At 41.5% G+C, this 23,255-nt stretch overlaps 1 protein-coding gene across 1 annotated transcript in view; it reads right to left on the reverse strand.

Moving 5' to 3' along the window:
• The window catches only part of ABCA13 (ATP binding cassette subfamily A member 13), a 316,624-nt gene that overhangs the window by 208,736 nt on the left and 84,633 nt on the right, over positions 1 to 23,255 (reverse strand). Inside the window, exons 25-27 of the mRNA XM_074986018.1 lie at positions 17,938 to 18,102; positions 13,548 to 13,725; positions 10,218 to 10,357 (exon numbers count right to left, since the gene is read on the reverse strand). Coding sequence (XP_074842119.1) covers positions 10,218 to 10,357; positions 13,548 to 13,725; positions 17,938 to 18,102 — 483 coding nt within the window. The remainder of the gene's footprint in view (positions 1 to 10,217; positions 10,358 to 13,547; positions 13,726 to 17,937; positions 18,103 to 23,255) is intronic.

Consider the following 23,255-nt stretch of genomic DNA (forward strand, 5'->3'; position numbering starts at 1 on the left):
TTACTTTTTCCAGGCATAAGGGGCATCCAACAAAGGGGTTTTGTGCCAACAGAACCACATCTGTGATGCTTGTTTTCTGCCGGCAGCAGCCTCTGCCAGCAGGGTGATCTCTCATGAATATGCTAATTATTTATGTGAATATGCAAATGAACACTCAATTGCATTTTTGAGAGCCCACTTTTGCAGCATGTTGCTGGGAGCACGGCTTAGTGTAGATGCAGCCACTGGGTTCTTGCAACCCTGAGGACTGTTCTGGTGCCAATTGAGGGAGATTTAGCAAGGCCAGTAAGTAAAACATCAGAATTAGGTAGTTTTTCCTTTGACTGTGTGGAGGAGCAGCCAAGTCCTTTCCTTCTTCCTTCAACCAAGAACGGGCTTTGAGCTACATGGTGGTTCTGACAAATACATGAGATATGAAAAACTTCACAATCACAGTGCCTCAGTGTCAGTGATTTTATTCACTGAAGGATCAGCAGATCAGTTCATTTTTCTCATTTAGCTAGATCTAGTGGTGACCATGAACTAGCCAACAAGAAGGTTTTGTGTGTTCCACCATCGCTCAACGTGTCTGCAGCTAAGTTTGAATTCATATACTAATGTCACCGGTGTGTGGCAAAAAAGAGATCTAATAAAATGAGCAAAATCATTCCAAATTGAAAAAGCCTTTTAGCAGTGAAACACCAAAATATTGACTCAGAAACAATTTCAATAATGTCGAATTGGCATAATAGTAAACATATCACTTATATTAAATATTTAAGCTAAAATGAGGCAGGTTAATATTAATTAAATGAAGCTTTTCACAAGAGAAGTAAAATGAGAAACAAATAACTCTTATGAACTTTTTTCTTCCAAAATATCATCTAAATGTACGTTACTGCAAAATGTTTTAATTTTGACTAAATTGCACTTTCCCACAAAAAATTGTTTTCTGAAAAAAAATATGCCACTCTAAATGTTGTTATATATATAAAGACTCAAAAGATTATTTTTGTGATAAAATTGAGGTATTAGTTAGGGAATAACAGACGAACAAGTCATAGAGCATGAAACTGACAGACAATGCAAAGTTTAATTTGATGATTGTGTGATTGAAAATAGCAAAAACAGACAGGAAATTGATATGAGTTATAGAATCTGATCAAACTCAATGTTTTATCAATACACATACACCTGTAAAATAATTATGTCGGCAAATCTGATTGAACTATGATAAAACACTAACCTACCGTAGCTAATGGTGGCTTTAAGTTAATTCCGGAAATACAGGCAAGCATTATTTGAAGTAGGGCCAGTTCTGTCCGAATGCTTGTAAGAGATCATTATCATCATGATAAAGCTAGATTGTATAAAAGGACTATAAGAGAAAGTGTGTTTTTGTGCATGTGTATGTGTGTGTAAGAGACAGAGACCTTCTGAGTTGCAAGTTGAAAATAAAAGGATCCATATTATTAAAATAATAGGGAAAAATAAAAGAATCAGTATTATTATTTCAGATAACTCATCTGAAAGATCATTTAAACCTGACTAAAATTTAGATTGCCATTTTCAGAGAAAGGGAAACACAGTAGATCTGTGGCATCAAGTTATATATTCTACTGAAATACACCACTCCATCATCTCTGAGGGACACTATGGCTATGTCTGCACTACAGACATCTTTCGAAAGAAGGTCTTCCATAAGATCTCTTCCAAAGAACTTCTTCCACACACAAAAAAGTGGATCAATAGAGTGATCTGCTCCTTTGAAAAAGAGCATCCACACACCTCCCAGCTCTTTCGAAAGAACAGGCCACGGATTGAAAAATGAGGCCTATGAGAACTGCTCTTTCAATAAAAAGGGCCTGCAAAGCATCTACACATTTTCTTTCAAAAGAAACTTTCGAAAGGCGGCGCTCTTCCTGAAACAGGAAAGGAAGAGCTCTTTCAAAAGGTGCACCACGTTCTTTTGATTTACTTCTGAAAGAAAGCTTTTTTCCACGCAGACACACTGTGGGATCTTTTGAAAGAGCCCCCTTCTTTCGAAAAATCTTTTAAAAGGACTTGCTATGGTAGATGCAGCTTATATGTCCAGCTTTATTCCAAGATAATACAATTATATCCCTTCCCTGCCCCAAGCTAGCACATGTGTAAGTGTGTGTTTGTGTTTCGTTCTGGCAATTAATTTTCTATTGGCGCAGTTAATAATAAACAAACAGGTATTTGCATATAACATACAAAAATTGGCAATGGATAATACATCTAATTAACAGTACTTTCATAATATATCTGTGTCTCCACAGCATCAATCACATGTTTATGGACAACTTGTTATTAGGGGAAATCACTAGTATTCCAAAGTATCTTCAGTAGTGTAGTCAAGCTAAGATGTCTGATTAAATAATAAGGAAATAAAGGTTAAACACAGCAAACAGATTGGAAAATACACTACTGAAAAAAATATATTCCATCTGAAATCACTGCTGTGGGGCCAAATCCTGTGTACCCGTCCAGCACTTTAAATGACTAGATTATGCGTCCTCCCAAGTATCTGTAAACTGTCTGTCGTATTTTGCCCAAGCCTAACATATTACGAATCTACTACCCAAGGTCAGTGAGCGCTGGGATATGTATTTTGTTTAAGTGAATACTCTAGCCATCGTAACTGCTTTTAGGAACCAGATATCTTCATTATGCTCTAATGGTGGTGTTCGGGTAGTTATGCACACCATTACCCAATAAAAAAATCTTCTACGCTAAATTGCAAATTAGAATTGGGAATAGATTTATTCTAAACCTTCCGGTCAAAAGTGCAGAAGTTTGGTGCAGCCCCACAGTATTAATTGCCTTTTACAAAGTTACACTTCCAAATTTTGTCTGAACGTATCTGTGAGAGGTACGTGACTAAGCAGCAAAACACCTGGGAAAGGTCATTAGTGGCCCATTTCACTCACCAGCTGTGCAGAAAATGCAATGTTGGTCACTGGCAGGCAACTGCTCTGGCAATATTGTCTTTAGAGAGGTGATGCTGGTTGCTAGTGTGGGAATACGATTGTTCGAGAGAGGCTACAAGACCTACATTACAAGTAGGGAAGTGGGCAGAGATGGATGCTTAACATTTACATATATGTAGCTTAATCAACCCTCAAGGTTCAGGTTCACCGTTTTCTATTTAAATCATGGAAAGTATATAGATCTTGAAGAACTCTATGTGTGATGCATGAGTACTGTGCCTTCAAGGCCTGAAAAATTGACATGGAAGAGTTGAGTGGAGAGTTTCCTCGGAGGTAAGCAGATGCATCTAAAGAATAGAGACAGTTGCACTGAATGTGTGGGTAGTCGCACTGCCTACTTTTAAGCCGCCTAACAATTCTACTGTAAGACCTTGTTAAAGGTTCATATAAACTTGGCCACACTTCAGCTACCTGGGCTGAAATTTTTCATGTCAAGCGCCTGCCTGAGGCTGAATTGTGTTGAAAAATGTCAGCCAAAATGGTTCAGCTATTTCTGAGAAAAAGGTTGGGAAGAACAATACATTTTTCTTGACGTTAAAAAGCTTTGTTGACCTTTTTAAAAAAGTTCAAAAGCTTTCATGTGTCTCACAGCAAGTACAAGAAACTGGGCAGGGATCAGCCTTTCTACTGTCCCTGTGAAAATCTGACCAAATTTAGAAAAGTTAACATCACTTTGAAACAAAACAGTTTGCACAAGCTCAGTAAAGACTTGTTACAGCTTCACAGCTTCAGTCTAAACTGAGCATGCTCCATCCTGGGACTGCAGGAGGCTGAAATAAGATAAGCTGCCAGACAGCAGCTTTGGTTCAAGTTGGAGGCTTGAGTTCCACCAAAAGTCCCCTCTGGTATTGCCTTCAGACTCAGCCTTGTATAAACCCCTGGCTGTCCTTACCCATACGCAAAATATGCAGCTACATAGGGCACCTGAAAATTTGGGGCGCTGCTGGGCCTCAAAGTCTACATAGCTGCCTCTTCCTATCCCTTGTTCTGGGGCTTCACATCCTCTGGAGAGATCTAGTTAACTTAAAGCGAAAAAGGCTGCCAGACCTATTAGTAGAACACTGAACCTGTGAAAGAGCCATTCAAGTGGTAATGAGGCCATTTAATAGACATTTGTCAACCCCTGGTATTTACTGTCAGTTTTTGAATTTACTGTGTTCTTCTACATGACCTTAGTTTAAAATTTGCTTTAAAAATATTTCATTAGTGTGGTGCTGAAGATTACAAAAAAATCACATCTCTCCCCCTCCAGCTGCCATCGGTCATAGAGGCAGCAGGTTAATAATCCTGCATTGAGGCCCATAAAACCGAAGGGTGGTTCTATATAAACCTCTAGCTTCATGAATGAGGGAAAGCATAAAACATCCTTTAGAGGTTACTTGTCAGCCTGTGAAAGCATTGCATTGTAATATATTTTTATTATAAAGGATGTTAAAACAAGTGTGTTTTTTCCAAAAGCTAAATTTCATGAAGACTACTCAATTAAAAATGTAGAATAAGAATCTCTTTATATTGTTATGAAGGTTTGATGTTTATAAAGAAAGGCTTTCATATTAAGGCTTGGTGAGAGAGGAAGCAGGAATCCAAAATCAGGATGATTTTTTCACTTGTTTTCTTACTTTTATTGTTGAATTGTTTTGATGTATTTTTATGTACATTCTGTTTTAATCAGAAAAAATGGGAAAATATCTTTCAATGGCTATAAACTTCTTAAATGTAACATCTCTTTTTTAAAACTCTCCCTTTAAATGGAGATATATTAATATAGCTAGAAATACCACATTGCTTTTGAGGAGCCAGTCAAGAATCAGAGATTCATACGTCCTCAGAGTGGAACAAAAATTTTCACTGAACTTAGCTTAGGTCAAATTAGCATGCAGTCTTTTATTGTTTGTGGAAACTGATTGGTCACTATAGAGTTGAACCTCAAGATCGTTTATCAGAGGAAGAAAGCAAATTTAATGGCTTTTTAAGAGTAGTTTTCAGAAATTTCACTTATGAAACAAAATGTGAAAATTACCCTGAAATGCAAATAGATTACTTCCATTCTTTCCTTAGGGTTACCATATTTAACCTTTCAAAAACAGGACTCTTCTGTGAAGGAGTATATCTGTATCAAAAGAAGAACTATAAAAAGAATATGTGCAATGTTTTGTTTTAAAAACCTCACCAATTTGCTTTGAAGGCATTCACCTCAATTTTTATCAGTACATGTGATGCAGGTGATATTTTCTTACTGCAGTATCTCCCAACTCACGTTGTATTAATACACACACGCGCGCGCACGCACACACATTATAACGCATTAATAAATGAGTTGGGAGATACTGATACAGATACACTCCATCTCTGAGGGGCCTTCTTTTTTATACGGTAACTTCTTTGCGGCATGTACTTGGCTACTCCTAGGCAACAGCATTTGAATGGGTACAATCCTTCAGTCCTTGTTTGGGCAAAACTTCCACATCTACTTCAATCATAGTTTTGCCTAAGTGAAGGATACAGGACTGGGCTCAAAACCACCATTTAGGATATTGTTATAATTGAGATGTATTTACATTTTAGTTTGTCTTAATGTCCAAAAGACATAATAATACGACTAAGGCAATGGAAAAAATAAAGAAGGATTTGATGGAGGGACCTATCTGCTAGGTTTATATTACAAATGAACAGACAATTTATCATTGACCACTTGGAGAGTCTTGCATTTATTTTTAAAAGACATCTTGAATGAGCTGATGGAACTGTCTGAGGGCCAACCATGTTAATAGATTTATTGGGCTATAATATCTGATAGAATCTCTGTGTAGTTTCAGAAGATGGGTGGGGGAAAGTAAAATTGTCTCATTTTAAGATAACTTGGCAGTCTCAGAGCTGTTACTGAGTAGACTTCATTCCACTTAAGATCTTCAATAGGATTCAATGTGCACTGAGAGATTTATCTGCCTTATCATGGATCCTATTAAGATAGTGGTCAGGGCATACTAAACGGCAAAATAACATTGAAATGTCTGCAACACATTATTCTTGGTGTCTCTGTAACACAGAATGTACTTCTGCTTGCAGAGTTTTAGACATATTACCACTGAGAGTTTGCATCCGCATAAGTCAAAACAGCACCTTTTTAGAAGAAAGCCTAAGGTTTTTAAATGCGTTATATTCAACTTATCAGATCAAGGGAGAAACAGCCCATCACCCAAACTAAATTCTTCATTTTAATTCTAAACAAAGAAACTACAGAAATCTTAGTTTTCTTTCACAAAGGGTACAGTGATGTTACCAAGTAGTTCTAAAAGTTACTTTTCAGAGTAGAAGCAGGAACAAGTTACTGACCTTTGTTTACTATGAAAAATATTGCTAAGAAAGTATTGGGTAAACCATTAACAAGCAGTGATGTTTTATTTCAACATTTTAAATTAACCTAAATTAACATTCCTATACTAACTGCAGCTTAATAACAAGTACCAGATTTGAATACAATTATTTCCTCTGACTTCCAAGCCATTTTTAAAATAAAACATAATAGCTGATATTTATTTGCATTGAAATTGTTACTAAGAGCCTTGGTTATGGACCCCACCATGCTAGACACAGTGCAAACACTGAACAAAAAGAAAATCTGTGTACACAACTGTAAACAATTTGGGACTGGGACTATTAAACAGACATTTCCAAAATAAAAGCCTTAGAATTTTTCACTATATGATTAGTCATCCATGTTATCAGACATCCGTGCATTTGTATAGTATAGCAGTAAAATTCATAATAATTGGCTTAACACTCACCCATCCCAGAAGATTAAATTTTAAGGAGTAAGGGGACTTCAAAGTTGCCCCGGCACTTCAAAGTACTGGCGGGTGCGCCGTGGCTAGACACGTGCTGGTACTTCGAAGTTTAAAACTTTGGAGTTGCTCTGGGGGGGAATTTGCTTAATGAAGTGCTGCTTACGCATGGCAGCACTTCATTAATAAACTCCCAACACCCTAATTACCATCCTTCCTTCGAAGAAAGGTGGTAGTGTAGACAAGCCCTAAGTGAACTAAAGGAAGAGTTCCACAATTTGAGTCTATGGTGTTTGTCTGAGCATATCTAACATACTTCCATGGAGTAGAAGGATGTGACAGTCATACCACATACTGCACGGTTAGGCAAGGACCACAGATGGGATTTGCAAGTGTGCCTAAGAGTGTCAGGCACTCAGTTTCTATTGGCTCTCTTTTGGATTCCTGACTCCATTAAGTACTTTTAGTAATTCCACCCATAACCAAAAACAGGGTTCCCAACATTTTCAGTAACACACACTTCAATGAGACTAACAATTCCACGGCACACCCACTTTTACCAGTGAAAACAAAAAGCAGTCAAGTAGCACTTTAAAGACTAGCAAAATAGTTTATTAGGTGAGCTTTTCTGGGACAGACCCACTTCTTCAGACCATAGCCAGACCAGAACAGACTCTGGTCTGGATATGGTCTGAAGAAGTGAGTCTGTCCCACGAAAGCTCACCTAATAAACTATTTTGCTAGTCTTTAAAGTGCTACTTGACTGCTTTTTGTTTTGATAGTGTATAGACTAGCATGGCTTACTCTCTGTTACTATGTTACCAGTGGAATGGATTGCTCATAAATGCAGAGCCATGGAATGGGGGAGGGGAAATTGGTGCCCCTATATCAACTGGGGGCTCAAGTAGCAAGGCTGCCTGAGTCCCAGCTAGTTCAGGGTTGTCAATTTCCTTCTGACAGCTGCTTTGCAAAATCTCTACAAGGTGAAATTGACCGACCTCATGCCAGCTAGGAATCAGGCACCCTTGCTGCTTGAGCCCCCTGCTGGCCCAGGTTTGGTCATTTTCCCCTCCTCTCATCTCGCTGCAGAGCCACAGGGTAGGCGGGGGGACAAGGGGCAGAGGGGGTAAGGAGGGAGGCAAATTCATAAACCTGCACCGGCTGGTAGCTCAAGCAGCAACCCTGCCTGATTCCCAGCTGGTACAGGTTTGGTCAATTTCACCCACAGAGGCTTTGCCAAATGGCTGTGGGAGGGAAATTGATCAACCTGACACCAGCTGGGAATCAGGCAGGGTTGCTGCTTGAGCTCCCAGCTGGTGCAGGGTCATCTAAAAGCACCATGAGATTTCCTCAGTTTCCCTCTCCCATCCCTTGGCTCTGCAAAAAGCTGCAGAGAGGGGAAATTGAGGAAATTTCCACAGCACACTTAGACAGTTCTCATGGAACAACAGTTGAAAATCACTGATCTAGAACTCAGAGTTGTTATTCTATCACAATTGGGATCCATCTACAATGACCAGAAAAACTATGTCAGCAAATTAATAGCCACAAGTACATTTTAGCATGAATAAGAAAAAGAATGAAGCAGAAAGGAAAAAACCAGTTCTGCTCAGTAAGGTCTTTTCCTCAAGGGCTAGTGTTCATAAGAATAAAGTAAAATAAGTTAATAGAATTAGAAAGAGAACATAGAAGCACTTAAGTCTAGGATTTACCCCAGTCCAGTGAAACTGCATTTGCATCTGATCTTCCCAAAGGCATTTTTCTCTTTATTACAGTACAGGTGGAAACTCTATAACCCGGCATTCTCTGGCCTGGCAACAATATTGACTTTATGGCCGTGTCTACACTAGCCAAAAACTTCAAAATGGCCATGCAAATGGCCATTTCGAAGTTTACTAATGAAGCACTGAAATACATATTCAGCGCCTCATTAGCATGCGGGCAGCCGCAGAACTTCGAAATTGACATGGCTTGCCACCGTGTGGCTTGTCCAGACGGGGCTCCTTTTCAAAAGGACCCCGGCTACTTCGAAGCCCCCTTATTCTCATCTGCTCATAGGAATAAGGGGATTTCAAAGTAGCCAGGGTCCTTTTGAAAAGGAGCCCCATCTGGACGAGCCGTGTGGCTGCAAGCTGCATCAATTTCAAAGCACCGTGGCCACCCACATGCTAATGAGGCGCTGAATATGTATTTCACTACTTCATTAGTAAACTTCGAAATGGCCATTTGCATGGCTATTTCGAAGTTTTTGGCTAGTGTAGACGTAGCCTCTGTGGTTGAGCAAGTTCTCTGGTTTGGCACTGGTCTGGTCCCAAGCATGCCATACTAGAGAGGTTCAACCACCTAGAAGCTCTACTCATGGACCAGGAGCACACAAACATGAAATTAAAAGATTGCTCCTCATACAGCCTTTTCGGTGAGTAGCAGTGCAAAAGGAGACAAAAGTGGAGTTGAAGTTAACCCTTACACACTGAGGACAATGTAGGCCCCCTGCACTCCGACACAGCAGGGCTCATTACAGCACTTTTAATGGGGTTTTTTAGGCTCACATGAACAGGGTTTACAAAACTTAAAGACAAATTCTCTTCAGTGACACTCATGCAAACTCACTGTAATCCATGAAAACACGGAAACACTACTGTTATCTGTGGCTACGTCTACACGTGCAGCCAACAACGAAATAGCTTATTTCGATGTTGCGACATCGAAATAGTCTATTTCGATGAATAACGTCTACACGTCCTCCAGGGCCAGCAACGTCGATGTTCAACTTCGACGTTGCTCAGCCCAACATCGAAATAGGCGCAGCGAGGGAACGTCTACACGTCAAAGTAGCACACATCGAAATAGGGATGCCAGGCACAGCTGCAGACAGGGTCACAGGGCAGACTCAACAGCAAGCTGCTCCCTTAAAGGGCCCCTCCCAGACACAGTTGCACTAAACAACACAAGATACACAGAGCTGACAACTGGTTGCAGACCCTGTGCCTGCAGCATAGATCCCCAGCTGCCGCAGAAGGAGCCAGAAGCCCTGGGCTAAGGGCTGCTGCCCACGGTGACCATAGAGCCCCGCAGGGGCTGGAGAGAGAGCATCTCTCAACCCCGCAGCTGATGGCCGCCATGGAGGACCCGGCAATTTCGACGTTGCGGGACGCGGATCGTCTACACGGTCCCTACTTCGACGTTGAACGTCGAAGTAGGGCGCTATTCCTATCTCCTCATGAGGTTAGCGACTTCGACGTCTCGCCGCCTAATGTCGAAGTTAACTTTGAAATAGCGCCCGACGCGTGCACGTGTAGACGCAGCTTGTATGTGCAGTGGGAGCAGGATGAAAATTTGAAGGAAATAAACTTGACAATTTTTTTTGACAATCTTAGACTTCCCACTGTTTCTACCATCCATGTAAATACAGGCATTTGATTTCATTTCCTTAGAAACTCACCTTTTCTATCACCATGTTAAATTCCTTGCTGTTGGGAGTGTACAGTATCTTCCCATGTAATAGGGGTTTCAGGAAGGTCCATATCAAAGCTCCATTAGGTGACTGTAAAATTTCCTGATAAAGCTGCAGGCAAAATGGAGCTGCAGTAAAGAGAGACAGAAACACAGAAAGATCGTATTTAAGAGAAGGTTCAAGTGGATTATTTATTCAACAACATAATGCCTATGCACTTTAACTTAGGGCTTGGCCTCTGTAAGATGCCAAAACCCCTCACTTTGTCACTGAATTATCACTCCAGATCTTTGGAGAGATGTAGGTCATTCATCAAGTTCCTGAACCTGTGGAGAGCTGGGAGTTCACAACTCCAGCTTAAGCTGGAGAACAATCAGTACCCAAAGAAATTAGAATCTTAGGGCATGTCTACACTAAAGCCCAAAGTCAACCTACGTTAGGTTGACTTTCAGCCTTTGCAGTAACTAAACGTTAATCTCCTTCTGTTGGTGGTCCATGTCTCTACTAGGAATACATGGAGCTGTGAAATTGACAAGACATCCAACAACCAATATAAGTAATGTTGGCTGTATAGACACTGTCACTAACTATACTGACATAAGCACTGCACCTCTGGTGAAGGTAGAGTTACTAGGTTGGGGTAGCAGAGCACATTGATGGAAGGAAGGCTGTAGCGTTTACACTGACATCATTAGGCCATTCTAAACTGACTTATGTCAACCTAATTACGTAGTGTAGACCAGGGCTTAGTGAAAAACACTGCATAAACTGCACCCATGCTAAAAGCTGTGTGGGTGTATTACAGTTCTGTAATACAAGTACATAGGCAAACACATATAAAATAAAATGTTCAGTAAAGAGTCAGTGCTGTAAATTCTCACGCTAATCAAAAGCTCTTTAACGTATAAGAGACTAGCATCACCAACTATAAACCAAAGAAAGATTTCAAATAGTCTGGTAATTGTTTGCAAGACAAGGTGAGCATAGCTCTAATCAGCAGCTATGCACCTTCTTACTTGTAGAATTTTCTTAGACCATTCAAGGAAGACTGTCTTTTCAATTTGAAAAGGTGGATCTTGGGGTAACAATGAAGTGTCTACTGGCCTCTTCATCAAGAAAGGTAGCACAACCTATTTCAGAAAGCTGAAGACAGATGAAAATGTGCAACTGAACTGTATGATGCTTAATTCTTTCTTAATCTATCTATATTTCAGTTGCCTAACTGAAAAATCTATTGCCCTAACCTAAAACAAGTAAAATTTGGTTGTAAGCAGCAACATGTGAACAGATGCCCCAGGCTGTGTCTACACTACAAAAAATAACTTCAAAGTTGCTTACTTGGAAGTACAACAAGTAAGCACCTTTGAAGCAGAGCGTCTATACGCACCCTTCTTCAAAGTTAAACTTTGAAGCAGGGCACTAATCCATTCCCAGGAATAGAGTAAAGACTTTGAAGTTGGGCTCCCTACTTAGAAGTTACCTTCAAAGCAAGGGAAAATGGGTGTAGACTCTCTGTTGGCTACTTCCATGTAGTGCCTACCTTCAAAGTTAACTTTGAAGTTAGTTCCTAGTGTAGATGCACCTCCACTGAAGTCAAGAAGCCCATTCTTACAGGATCACATCTAAATTTTTATGCTTAGTTTACGTTAGGTATTTTGTGTTACTAATAGATTTAGAATTATTTATTAATGTTCTGTTGTGATTTTCATCTATGGCATACTTTACTTAGAAACAGTAAGTAATGGCACTAGTTGACCTAAACTAATAATTGATTTTTCAGTTTGGTGGCAGACCAAAAAAAAAATTCAAAAACATTCTAACCAAAATTAAGTTTTCTTTTTTTCCCCAAAGCAAACAAAAATAATAACTCAGAAAAGTTTATTTGAAACTGAACGTCAAATCAAATCATTTCAACATTTCACAAGAAATGTAAGGTTTCCCATCTAAAATTTTCTGTATTTGACCTGAATTCACAAATTGAATCTTTTTTGGAAGATACTATATCTAACACCACCCATCTCTAGTTACAAAATCTCTGCAAGGGAAACAAATATTATGAACAGCATTTTACATAGAAGAACTGAATTATAAATCTCAAGCGAACTGCCCAAAACTAAGGAGTGAGCATCAAAGCCAGGACTGTACCCAAGGAGAGTTTCAGGAACCCAGACCTTTGTATAGATTGGACCTCCACAATCTCTCTTTAAGAAAGTAGTCCTCTCATTACAAGATCTGTAACTAGAGAAAAAATAACAAGGGCTCCAAGGTATTCAGGCCAGAGTGACCACATGATTGCCATACGATGCACTGGACCTATCTGTAGACTATGACTTATATGAAAGAGTTGTCCAGCTTTTGGTCTGTTAATCAAGTTCAGTAGTAAGTACACGGGACTGGAAGGTGGACTGAAATTTATAAGACTGTGGGGAGCGCACAGGAAGGATAAGGACCCATACACATCCCCTGTAGAGCCTCTCTGTAATTCCCCTACTAGTAGGGGAAGGACAAGAGGAGACTATGTGATGGGTACTCCCTGCCTGTGTCAGTGGTAGGACTCAAGAAGAGTTTTGGCTCCACACTCAGTGTGCCATCTCAGAGAGCTGAGCCCAGACAAAATATTCTAATTTGCTAGTAACAGAGCCAGAAGCAGAAAACAGAGAAGCAGATATTTTTCCCATCACCACCACCACCCCTCCACTGAGGAGCCACAATGGAATCACACCTGTGTCAAAATTCCTATCCTGAAAGATCACCAAAATTAATTCACATGAATCACAAATTGGAGCAGGGATGTGTGATAGGTCTAGAAACCAGGCTCAAACAAATGATGTAAGAAAAGTAGCAGGTTGCAGACAACGTGGAATATTAACTCTAATGATAATGAAAATATCTTCAAGAAAAAAGTATTTTTCTCTATTTATATTCAGAGGGTTAAGAATTTTACCATAAAATACCCTAACATCAACCTCACAGAATAAAAGTACATAGCTATAGATTTGTAACCTTGTATCTAGTAATGTATTCAATATTGGACATTCTATAAACTTCCAATATACATGACCTTTCTGAGGCAGGGGTGTCTGATTTATTACTGTTATATGCAAGAACACAAAATTACTCAAATTGCTTTTCACTTGCTTCCATAATAATTTTTGTGTAATAAAAGCTTTACATCAATCATGCCTTGTGTTCAAGACTGCAACATCTGCTAGCTGAAATATATCGACCATTCCATTTAAGAGGAAAAGGTTGACAATGCACGGCAAACTCTGAATGTAAGCATGTTTGGACACAACTTGCAATTTATGTTTTTCTTACTTGAGTCTTGAGGAATGCTGTATTTTGCCATATCATCCTCCAAGAGTTCAGTGGTCCTGGGCATGTCAATGAACATGTTGGTGTTGCTGAAGAAAGAGGATTCTTCTTTACACACTGCCCCAATTAAAGACTGAAGGGATCCAACAACGGAACTTCTAGTTTTTCCAACCTGTAAGAACTAGAACAACCGATACTAAGAAGGGTATTCTAATTACACCATGGTTGTCTTAAACTATCCAGTCACAATTTTTGCAGCTACAGTAGCAGTCCAGATGTTCTTCCTCTTTGCTGCATCCAAGGAGGACAACAAAATGACTGTGTTCAAATTGTCTACAAGAATACATGCATGCTGTGCTCTCTTCTGTTCTTACGATCACCTTTGTCAGAGGACGATAGTGCCATTTTAATGGCCACTGTACTCTGTGAAAGACAGTAGTATAATATGCAACTGTAACCTTTTGAAAATATTGCAATTTCATGGCTTGACTGGACAGAAAAAGAATATAAATATCAGGCCCATCATATTGCAGACCTCTGTATTATTTTGTCTGTTTTCCTACACTCTAATGCCCTGAAAAAAACAGAAGTGGATTGCTCTTCTGTCACACTTTATAAAGAATGCAACAACAACCAAAAAGAACCTTTTTACAAGATGGGAATGTCTGTCATGAAAATGAGCCTGCTGCAAAGAAAACAATTGTACTTCATTCATAATAAAGTGTAGTTGTTCTTTGAAAACTAATTTTGGAAATGGTACATTCTTATTAGATCTGTTCCTGGTGGTATGAAGAAACATAGGTTTTTATTGACATCAGTCTTATAAAACTGATGTTCTGAGAGATTGATCTGACTGCTTTTACACCTTATACACCTTCAACACTGTTGTTAACCAAGTTCCGAAAACAGCCCATCTGTGCAATAGTAATTTTCAAATTATGTGCTTACAATTGTGCAATCCCACTGGTAGCTATACGATTGCACAATTGTTCCCAAGGACACATACAGATGACAGTCTGGCTGCTAAGACATAAGTAAAAGAAGAATTTGGCTTGTCTGAAATTTATCACATTTGAAGATGTCCATGTCAGAAAGAACTGACATAGATTTTCAGCTTTCAGGCTGAGTTTGCAACACTAGGGCTGTGTCTACACTTGCATTCCTCTTTTGAAAGAGGCATTCAAATTAAGGAAATTGAAAATGCAAATGATGTGCAAATTTACATATCTGACATCTCGTTTGCATATTGTTCCTTTGAAAGAGCATCTTTCAAAAGAAAGCAAGCAGTGTAGACTCCGCTCTTTCGAAGATGGGTTTTAATTTTGAAAGAGCCATGTCTACACCACTTTTCTTCTTTCAAAAGAAGCTCTTTTGAAAGAATATGCAAATGAGACACCAAACATGTAAATCTGTACCTCATTTGCATTTTCAATTTTCTTCATTTGCATGCCTCTTTCAAAAGAGGAATGCAAGTATAGACACAGCCTAGCAGTTGGGAAAAAATATTTAAATTGTTAAACTGAACATGTATAATATGGAACTCACTGGACCACAATAAATGTGTAACATGATTTTCTTTTTTCAAAGTCAATTTTCAAAACATAACTTCTCTTTAGGAATGCAATAAGCCATGGTCAGGTTGTGCCTTTCAAAATATTTTCAATTAAATGTGTCAGAAGAATTTGCTGCCCCGATATTTACAGAAAGAATTTTATGTATAGCAGAATATACAAAGGCAAAGAATTAGGAATTCATGTCATGACTCTTTGCATTGGAAAACTTGTTTCTAAGAATTAGGTTCACCACCCATCAGTGTACAGAAACATACTAACCTTTTCATTACGTAAGCATCCAATCAAAATAGTTTGCATTTAAACTCCTGAATGCTTGCAATGAACAGTTTGTGAGTGATATACAGACCAAGAGTTGGCAATAGAAATGATTCAGACAATAATTTAAATTTTCAAATAAACTGGCAAAAATCATGATCAGTTCACTAACAAAAAATGATTTTTCTCAAATAAATTATCCATTGCACAACATTTCTGTCGTTCAATTTAGAACAGAAAGCAGAACTGTATTACAACCATTAGAGTAAAAATCCACCCTGAGGGAGACGGAGGAGAAATAGAAAGTATCTTAGGATATGCCAAAAGGTAATATTTGCCATTACCAGGGGCCAGTGAGGATAAACTGAGAAGTGAACAAAATAATCAAGGCTAAAAGGGCACAGGCTAGAAAGTAGCAAAATGTTGCCAAGCCTATAAAGCCTGAGAAAGAATGGAAGATTAAGATAAATAATTTTATTTGCTGGTATATAAAGGCAGAAAAGGTCAGTAACATAGATAGAAGGGCCTTTGAGAAATCACATGAGTAATTTATTGACAGAAGAGGTAGACACCGAGTTGCTAAAACAATTAGATGATTTTTGTTCTTTAGGTCTGGGTGTTTAGAGAGGAGTCTGAATGGCAGATAAAGGCATACATTTCCCAGGGGAAGAACACACACACACACACACACACACACACACACACACACAAATACAAAAAATATACAGATTGCACCAGGACAAGTAATCAGGAAATTGGAAGATATGAAAAGACACAAAACGTCAGGGTCAGATGGGCTGCAGTCCAGGATGACGTCAGTAGCAGTAAATGAGAGCAAGACCGTGATGAGCTGCCCTGCCCTGCCCTCCCCCGACTCGCTGTTGGATTCTTCTATCTGCACAGTTTTGTCAAGATTGTTTTCAAAGATTGAATCATCCACTTTGGGGGAGAGGGATTAGGTCCAATCAACAATAGTGTATTCCACTTGGGGAAAGCCCCAAATCTGCTGTAAATCAGAGGAAGTGCTTTGAAAAAAGATAGGACTATATCCTGTAAATCAGGGTATCTCTATTTTCTTCAACAGAGCTAGAATGACTTACATTAACTGAGGAACTAACCCAAAGACTGGAAGGTCATGAGATTAGCTATGAACACAAATGCCCCATCGCATTAGAAGAACGAAGCCTATAAAACAGCCAAGAAAGCCCTGAATAAAAGAAAAGGTTTAAAGGACAAACAGGCAATTCTATCTGACTAACATTTTGTCTTTTTAACTTTGACAGACAAATCACAGCCTCACTGGAAAACTTATACCACTACTGAAATAATTGTAGTGATGCTGATTTATGTTGGCAAAGGGTATGGTCCTTTCTGTGGGATTTAAGGAAGCGCTGACTACTTTATTGTAGTTAACTGATAGCTGCTACCTACCAGTGAGGGGTTTTAAAGGTTTGCAATTTAAGGACTGAGTTCTGTGATCTTTACTCTCAGTAATGCCTTAATCCAGAAAGTAGTGCCACTGAAATCAATCAGGCATTCTGTTGGAATAAAGTATTACTCAATGGGAGAAAGGGTAGCCAGTTCTGGTCCTTAGGGGAGTCCTTTATTATGACCTACTTTTTTTAATTTATTTTATCATAGCTCTCACCTTGTGCTAGTTGTTTGTATATACACATGGTTAGAGCCCTTGCCACAAAGAGCTTAAATTCCAAAAACAAAGAGAAAGTATCATCATCACCTTACAGATTGGAAACTGAGGTGGAGAAAGACTCAAGTGGTATAGTCAAAGCCAAAAAGAAAACAAACAGCAAAGCTAGGAACTGAAACCTGCTGGCCTGAGTTCAGTGCCTTGTGCACAAGACCTTCCTTACGACTAAGAAGGCCATTTTCAGTTAGTGGGAAAAATCAAGGACCCAACACTATGGATCTATCAATTGCTCACGTAGTACATTGGGAGAAATGCATTATGTGATTTAATATAGGTAAATAATTTTCATTTTAAATAAGAAAGAGATGGAGAAAATATGCCACACCAGAGTCAAAGAAATGGCTTTTTAACTGAAAAAAAATTGTTAAGAGTGAATGCTCTCTTAGCTCCACGACATACAGAATACTAATAATTTAATATTTAATTTAATATAAAGTATTTAATAATAAAAACAACAACAGACAGTAAGTTCATAGAATCATAGGGCTGAAAGGGACCTCAGGAGGTCATCTAGTCCAGCCCCCTTCTTCAACCTACACCTCTCCCTCTTTAACTTCAGACCATTTCTCCTTGTTCTGCTATCTGACACCACTGAAAGATCAGATACTGATTTCATGCAGTAACAAAAAGAGTAGGCAGTATTTGGATGGGAGATCACCAGACGAATCCCTGGCTATTGCAGGAATGAGTACTATGATGAAAGAAGCCACCAAATGTACCAAGACCTAAGCACAGCACATTGAACTAGCCCATTACCCAATGCCACTCAGCTTTCATTCCATTCTATGGGGCACATCATGATTATTTAGGACTTGTACTATAAATATAGCTAATAGATGGAAGATCACACGCAAACCTGTTGGAATGCTGAGACATCAAGCACATTATTGCTTCTGAACGTTTGGAGGAACATGGGAAGACTTTCAAGGATATGTTGGACTTTATTTAAAAGGGAGCTGATGCTGGACACCACTTCCAACAAGACATTCAATAACTTGTTGACCTCAGAAGGTAACATGACCTGAAAAAGAGAAAAATGTGAAGATCAACTAATATCAGATTCAATCTGTTCATACAGTACCAAGTTTATAAATTATTTAGACTTTTTGCATTGCTTTAAAAGGCTCCAGCAAACACTGTTTCCCCCCACTGTCTGGCTGTGGCACAAACAAGCTTTCATGATTAAGAAAGAGACTTCAATGTCCTCACAATTTTATAAGTATCCTGAATGTTTTTATTTGACCAAATTTTGTTGGTGAGTGTGACGGGGTGTATCAACCTCGCACTAGCTAGTGGGGTGGGAGCCAGTCTTGCTGCATGGAAAAGACCCCTCCCTGGTGGCCCCACTTGGCATGCTCCAACTGCAGCCCAGGTATAAAGGCCAGGGAGGCCAGTCAGTTGGGGCTGGCCACTAGGAGAGGAGGAGCTCCTGCTAGAACTTGGGAGCAGCAGCTGGACGAGGAGGAGGGTAAGGAGAGGCAGAAGCAGCCACCGCCATCTGGAGAGCAGCAGAGGTAGCAGCAACAACTGCAGCAGCGGCAGCAGCACCAGCAGTCCAAGGAGGAGCAGCCAGAGCCGGAACATAGTTCAACTAGTTGAAGGGACAGCACACCTCATCTAAGACAGGGTCAGAAGTAGCCCAGGTCAGGGAGCTGGGAGGCATCCTGCTAGCTCAGTGTGTTGTGGTGGGCATCCCCACTGAGCTGGTGGTTGGGAGACACGCCCGCCACCAACAGGACCCTGGGCTGAAGCCACGTGGAGTGGGAGGGTCCAGGCTCCCCTACCCCCACCTCGGTGACTCCAAGGAAGGGGAAGCACTGAACTGCAAATGCTGATTTGGCTGTCAAGCCCTAACTAGGTCGCCGAGGCCTTCGAGCCCTGACTAGGCCACTGAGGCCTGATGAGACAAGCTGGGACTGACTGAGAGGATAGGGATTAAATCACTGGGGGCCTGAGGGCGGTGACAAAGTCCTCAGAAAAGTTGCAGGGCTGAAGGCCCCTCCGTAGCAAGAGAAACATACAACAATTACAAAAAGTGTTCTATTGTTAGAATCCCTTTTGTTTAAAATTGAAATATGCAGAGCGTGTTTCTGCTATCTAGATACACAACAGTGCCTCTCTCCTGGACCCTTTCAAGACAATGGCAAAACTCCCATTAACCTTGATGGGGCCAAGATTTCATGGCACCTTTACTGCAGAAGTTTAAGATTAAAATAAAACAAAATCACAACCTATTTATTTAGCTGAGCTGCCAGTAGGTTTTTAAAGTCATGTTGAATTGCAATTTCCTAGTATGCAAATTTTCCCCTGTCCTCCCTTCACCTTTTTCACAATTATTGTCTCATGGCTAGAACACTCAGCTTTGTGTGTTTCATCTCCTACTTGGATGTAAATGCAATTTGTCTTCTGCCTTTGCCAGTGGAGATCTTAGAGTATTGGACAGGTTCTGTATGTTTTTATAGGACACTCTGATGTTACATTAATGCAAGTTGGTTTCAATAAGGTTAGCTGTTTAGAGGGAGAGGAAAATTGTCATTTTTCCATTGTTTTACATTTTCTATTTTCTTCTTCCATGCATATGTTACTGGTTCATTTTTTATTATGAACATTTAGTCTGTGAAATGTATTGGCTTTTCTAATTTCATCCTCTTTTGCATATGTTACTGAAGTAAGAAACATTCATGAATGGCCGCATCTACACTGGCAAGTACATTCGAAATCAAGGTCAGAAGACAGCCTTCTTTCAAAATAACCCATGGAGCATCTACACACACCTCCAGCTCTTTCTAAAGTAGCATCGAAAAAACGGAGGCATTCCATCCAAGTTGATCATTTGTTTCCATGGTGGGAAGAGCGCCTACTTTGAAAGAGTATTCCGAAAGAGAGTAAGTGTAGATGCTCTGCAGATGGCTATTTTGAAAGAGGGAGTCCTCCATGGCAGCGATCAGCCGGCAAGCGGCAGCACCATTCTCAGCATAAGCAGAGCTGTATGGCTCCCGTGTCTGGCTGCATTTAAAGATGCGGGCTCCCACAAGCCTCAGGCACGAAGCTGAGAGTGTGCAGGCAGCAGGGAGCCCATGCTGCTCTGTAGCTCATCTGCTCCTGCAATGCCTCAGCCAGCCCCTCTCCCTCCTTGGCCCCATAGCCAACCACTCAGACCCCCGCCCACCACAGGGGCCCCCCTCCACTGCCTCCTGGGGCCGAAGGAGGACGGACCCCCCAGTTATCATGCTGGACACAGATGAGCCCAACACTGAGCTGGAGACGACAGAGGTTGGGAAGCACCCAGGACTGGCAGCCAGCACCAGGCACCCATGGATGGCACTGCAACTCTACCCCACCAGTGATGATGAGGGCTCAAGTGAGGGATTCTCCATCATTGACATCCCGTCTGGGATGTCCAGCCAGGCCCCATCCGCCCGTGCCTCACCCCACTTCCTGGAGGGACCCACAGGTAGGTGGCATGCATGCCAGCCACCCGGGGACCTGGGGAGGGGGTGTCAGGTCCTGCCCAGTGTGGCTGCAGGCCTCCCATACAGCCACCAGCCCCCGTGCATGTGGGCCCTGCACTTCCCAGGCCCCAGGGCTGACACGCAGCACTCAGCACCATGCGGATGGAACAGCACCATAGGCTGACCAGCTGTGGAGGGGCTGAGGGACAGCAGAGGGAAGCCCATGCCCTTGACACCCAGGCAGAGACCCCGGGACATGGGCATTGCATGGTCCCCAAGACAGGGGAGGGGGTTGGGCAGGGACATAGGATCCTGCATCTGGGACTAAAGGCCCATTCCCTTCTCCCCTTCTGTGTCCACAGCTCCTGCAGCCAGCAGCCACAGCAGCCCCACCACTGAGGGCAAGGGGGAGCAACCCAAACCCTGAGCAGGGACTGCATGGGTCTGTCACCGGGCCATCCACCGACGCCATCAGAGCGGGGAGGAGGAAGCAGGGGATGTTGCCCACACCGCAGCCCTGCGGGACCTTACAGGTGTGCTGCAGGAGTGGCTTGCCATGGAGTGGCAGGCCTGGGACTGGGTTGCAGCAATACCCTGACCCAAGCCATGGTGGTCCACCTGACCTGGCTGCTGCCCCCTCGCAAGCCACTCCCACTGGACAGCTGGGGCAAGCCAGTGTTAGAGATCCAAGAATGTCCCCTTGGTCATCCTGAAGTTTTGCAGCCACTGGTCATCGCCCCAGTCCTCCAGCACCAGCTGGCCCCACCAGTCGCTGCTTGTGGGGAAGCCCCACAAGCTGCAGGTGACCTGGGGGACCAGGTGGGGATGCCGTGGCCTGAGGACGGCCTCCATGAAGGTGGCTAGTAGGATGGCCACCTGGAGCCACTGATGCATGGCAGCCAGGACTGTGCCCAATGTACCAGCCACAGCCTCGATGGGGGGAGCTGCTCAGGGTCCATGGGGACCTGGGGTGCCTTCTCTGCTCTCTGTTGGTCTGCGTGCCTGGGGACAGGTAGTTGGCCCTCAGTGTGTGCAGACCAAAGATTGGGGTGAGGGGCCCTTTAAAGGGACGGCAAGTGGCGGCCCTGGAAGAGCTCATCCACCATGCAACCCTGCCCACAGCACTTCCTGCCCCTGTACTTCTGAAAGAGTGTTCTGAGAAGTGTGGACGCTCTCCTTCGATAGTGCAGTGGGGGCCGTTCGATAGGGCAGGTCGAACCTTTGGTCCCCATTTGCCTGTGTGAACACTCTGTTTCGAAAGGTCATCTTTTGACGTTAAGTTTTGAAAGCCATCCTTTCAAAAAGGAGCTGTAGTGTAGACATGGCCAATGTGTTTTATACAATGAAAACAATTAGCCAGCTAAGTCAGAAAAAGTCTCACAAGCAAAAGAGGAGTAATTGATTGAAACAGTCAAATGAATAATGCAATCCTGTACTAGACATTTATGAAAACCAACAAGGCTCACTGGCAGTGCCACTAGGAGAGTCTCTGTTTTGTTCAGGTTGACCTGTGTTTCAAGAAGTGACACAAAGTTCCTCTCCTTACATCAAGTTATGCATACATTCCTGGAACACTTCAGTCTGCCATTTTCAGGAGTTTTGTCTGTTTGTTATAAATCTGTCGTCATACTCATCTGTTTAATTATACAGTGTGGCATCAGAACCAAGAATTTAAGACCTTGGGCTTCAAAAAGGAACATTTCTCTATTTCTGAGCTCAAGTAAATACCCTGCAACTAGCTGAACTAACTGGCCTTTTCTCATTCTGGAGATCAGCAACCAAGAAGTGGAATGCATGCACATTAGCTAACACACGTCACCCAATACAGGATAATTTTCTTCATAACTGTCTTCTCAAGCTAGGAATCTAGGCTTGTCCCTGCTTAACAAATAATATGGCCCCTTTTAGTCTCAAGAGATGGTGGTTAGCAGTGGCAGTGAGGATCTATGGGCAGTGTTTGAGTCTGCAGCTTCTCTCATGGGTTATCCATCCAATATTGGATTTGCACAGTCAACTGCAATAATCTCATGTCAGTCTATTTCCCCGGTTAACAACGCCCGTATATGTTCACAGTGGCAATTCAGTTTCAACAGCAAATGCTTGCTCATTCTTCATAACGCAGAAAGGTAAGTATAATGCCAGCACTATGATTCTCTAACCTCACAAATGCTTAAAACTTCCTAACATCCACAAGGCTCAGTCTACGTGGGCAAAGCATTGCATTTTTCAATTGAGTTACATTAATTCAACTGAACCCCATCTCATTTTAACATCCACCTTGTCACACAGTTTATTACCATTAAAATCATGGAAGCCAGTCCTAGGATAGCCACTTAAATGCTTTAGAAGTTTAAAATTCTGTTAACAGAGAACAAGAGCTGGGGATAGAATAAATTAAGATAAGTGGAGCTAGCTAATCTGCTGAACAACTACCCTGTGGACAGACCCAAAGCAAGGCATTCTCAACTTGCAAATTCTCTATTACAACAACAGAGGCTTACAACCTGTGATAATTTTGTTGTTCTTTCATACAGAGGAAATGCATTAGCCAGGAAACACACTACAGGAAATTATCAAGTAACCTAGGAACCAGAAACAGACAGAGAAAAGGGAAAAAGGGAAGACAACAGAAATCAAGGAAGGAAGGACCAAGCCTGCACGCCCGACATTTTTGCCACATTCATGGTATTCGCAAGGTCTCCATCCACAAACCAAATTGTGG

Source organism: Carettochelys insculpta, chromosome 2 (assembly GCF_033958435.1).
Source record: "Carettochelys insculpta isolate YL-2023 chromosome 2, ASM3395843v1, whole genome shotgun sequence".
Taxonomy (NCBI): Eukaryota; Metazoa; Chordata; order Testudines; family Carettochelyidae; genus Carettochelys; species Carettochelys insculpta.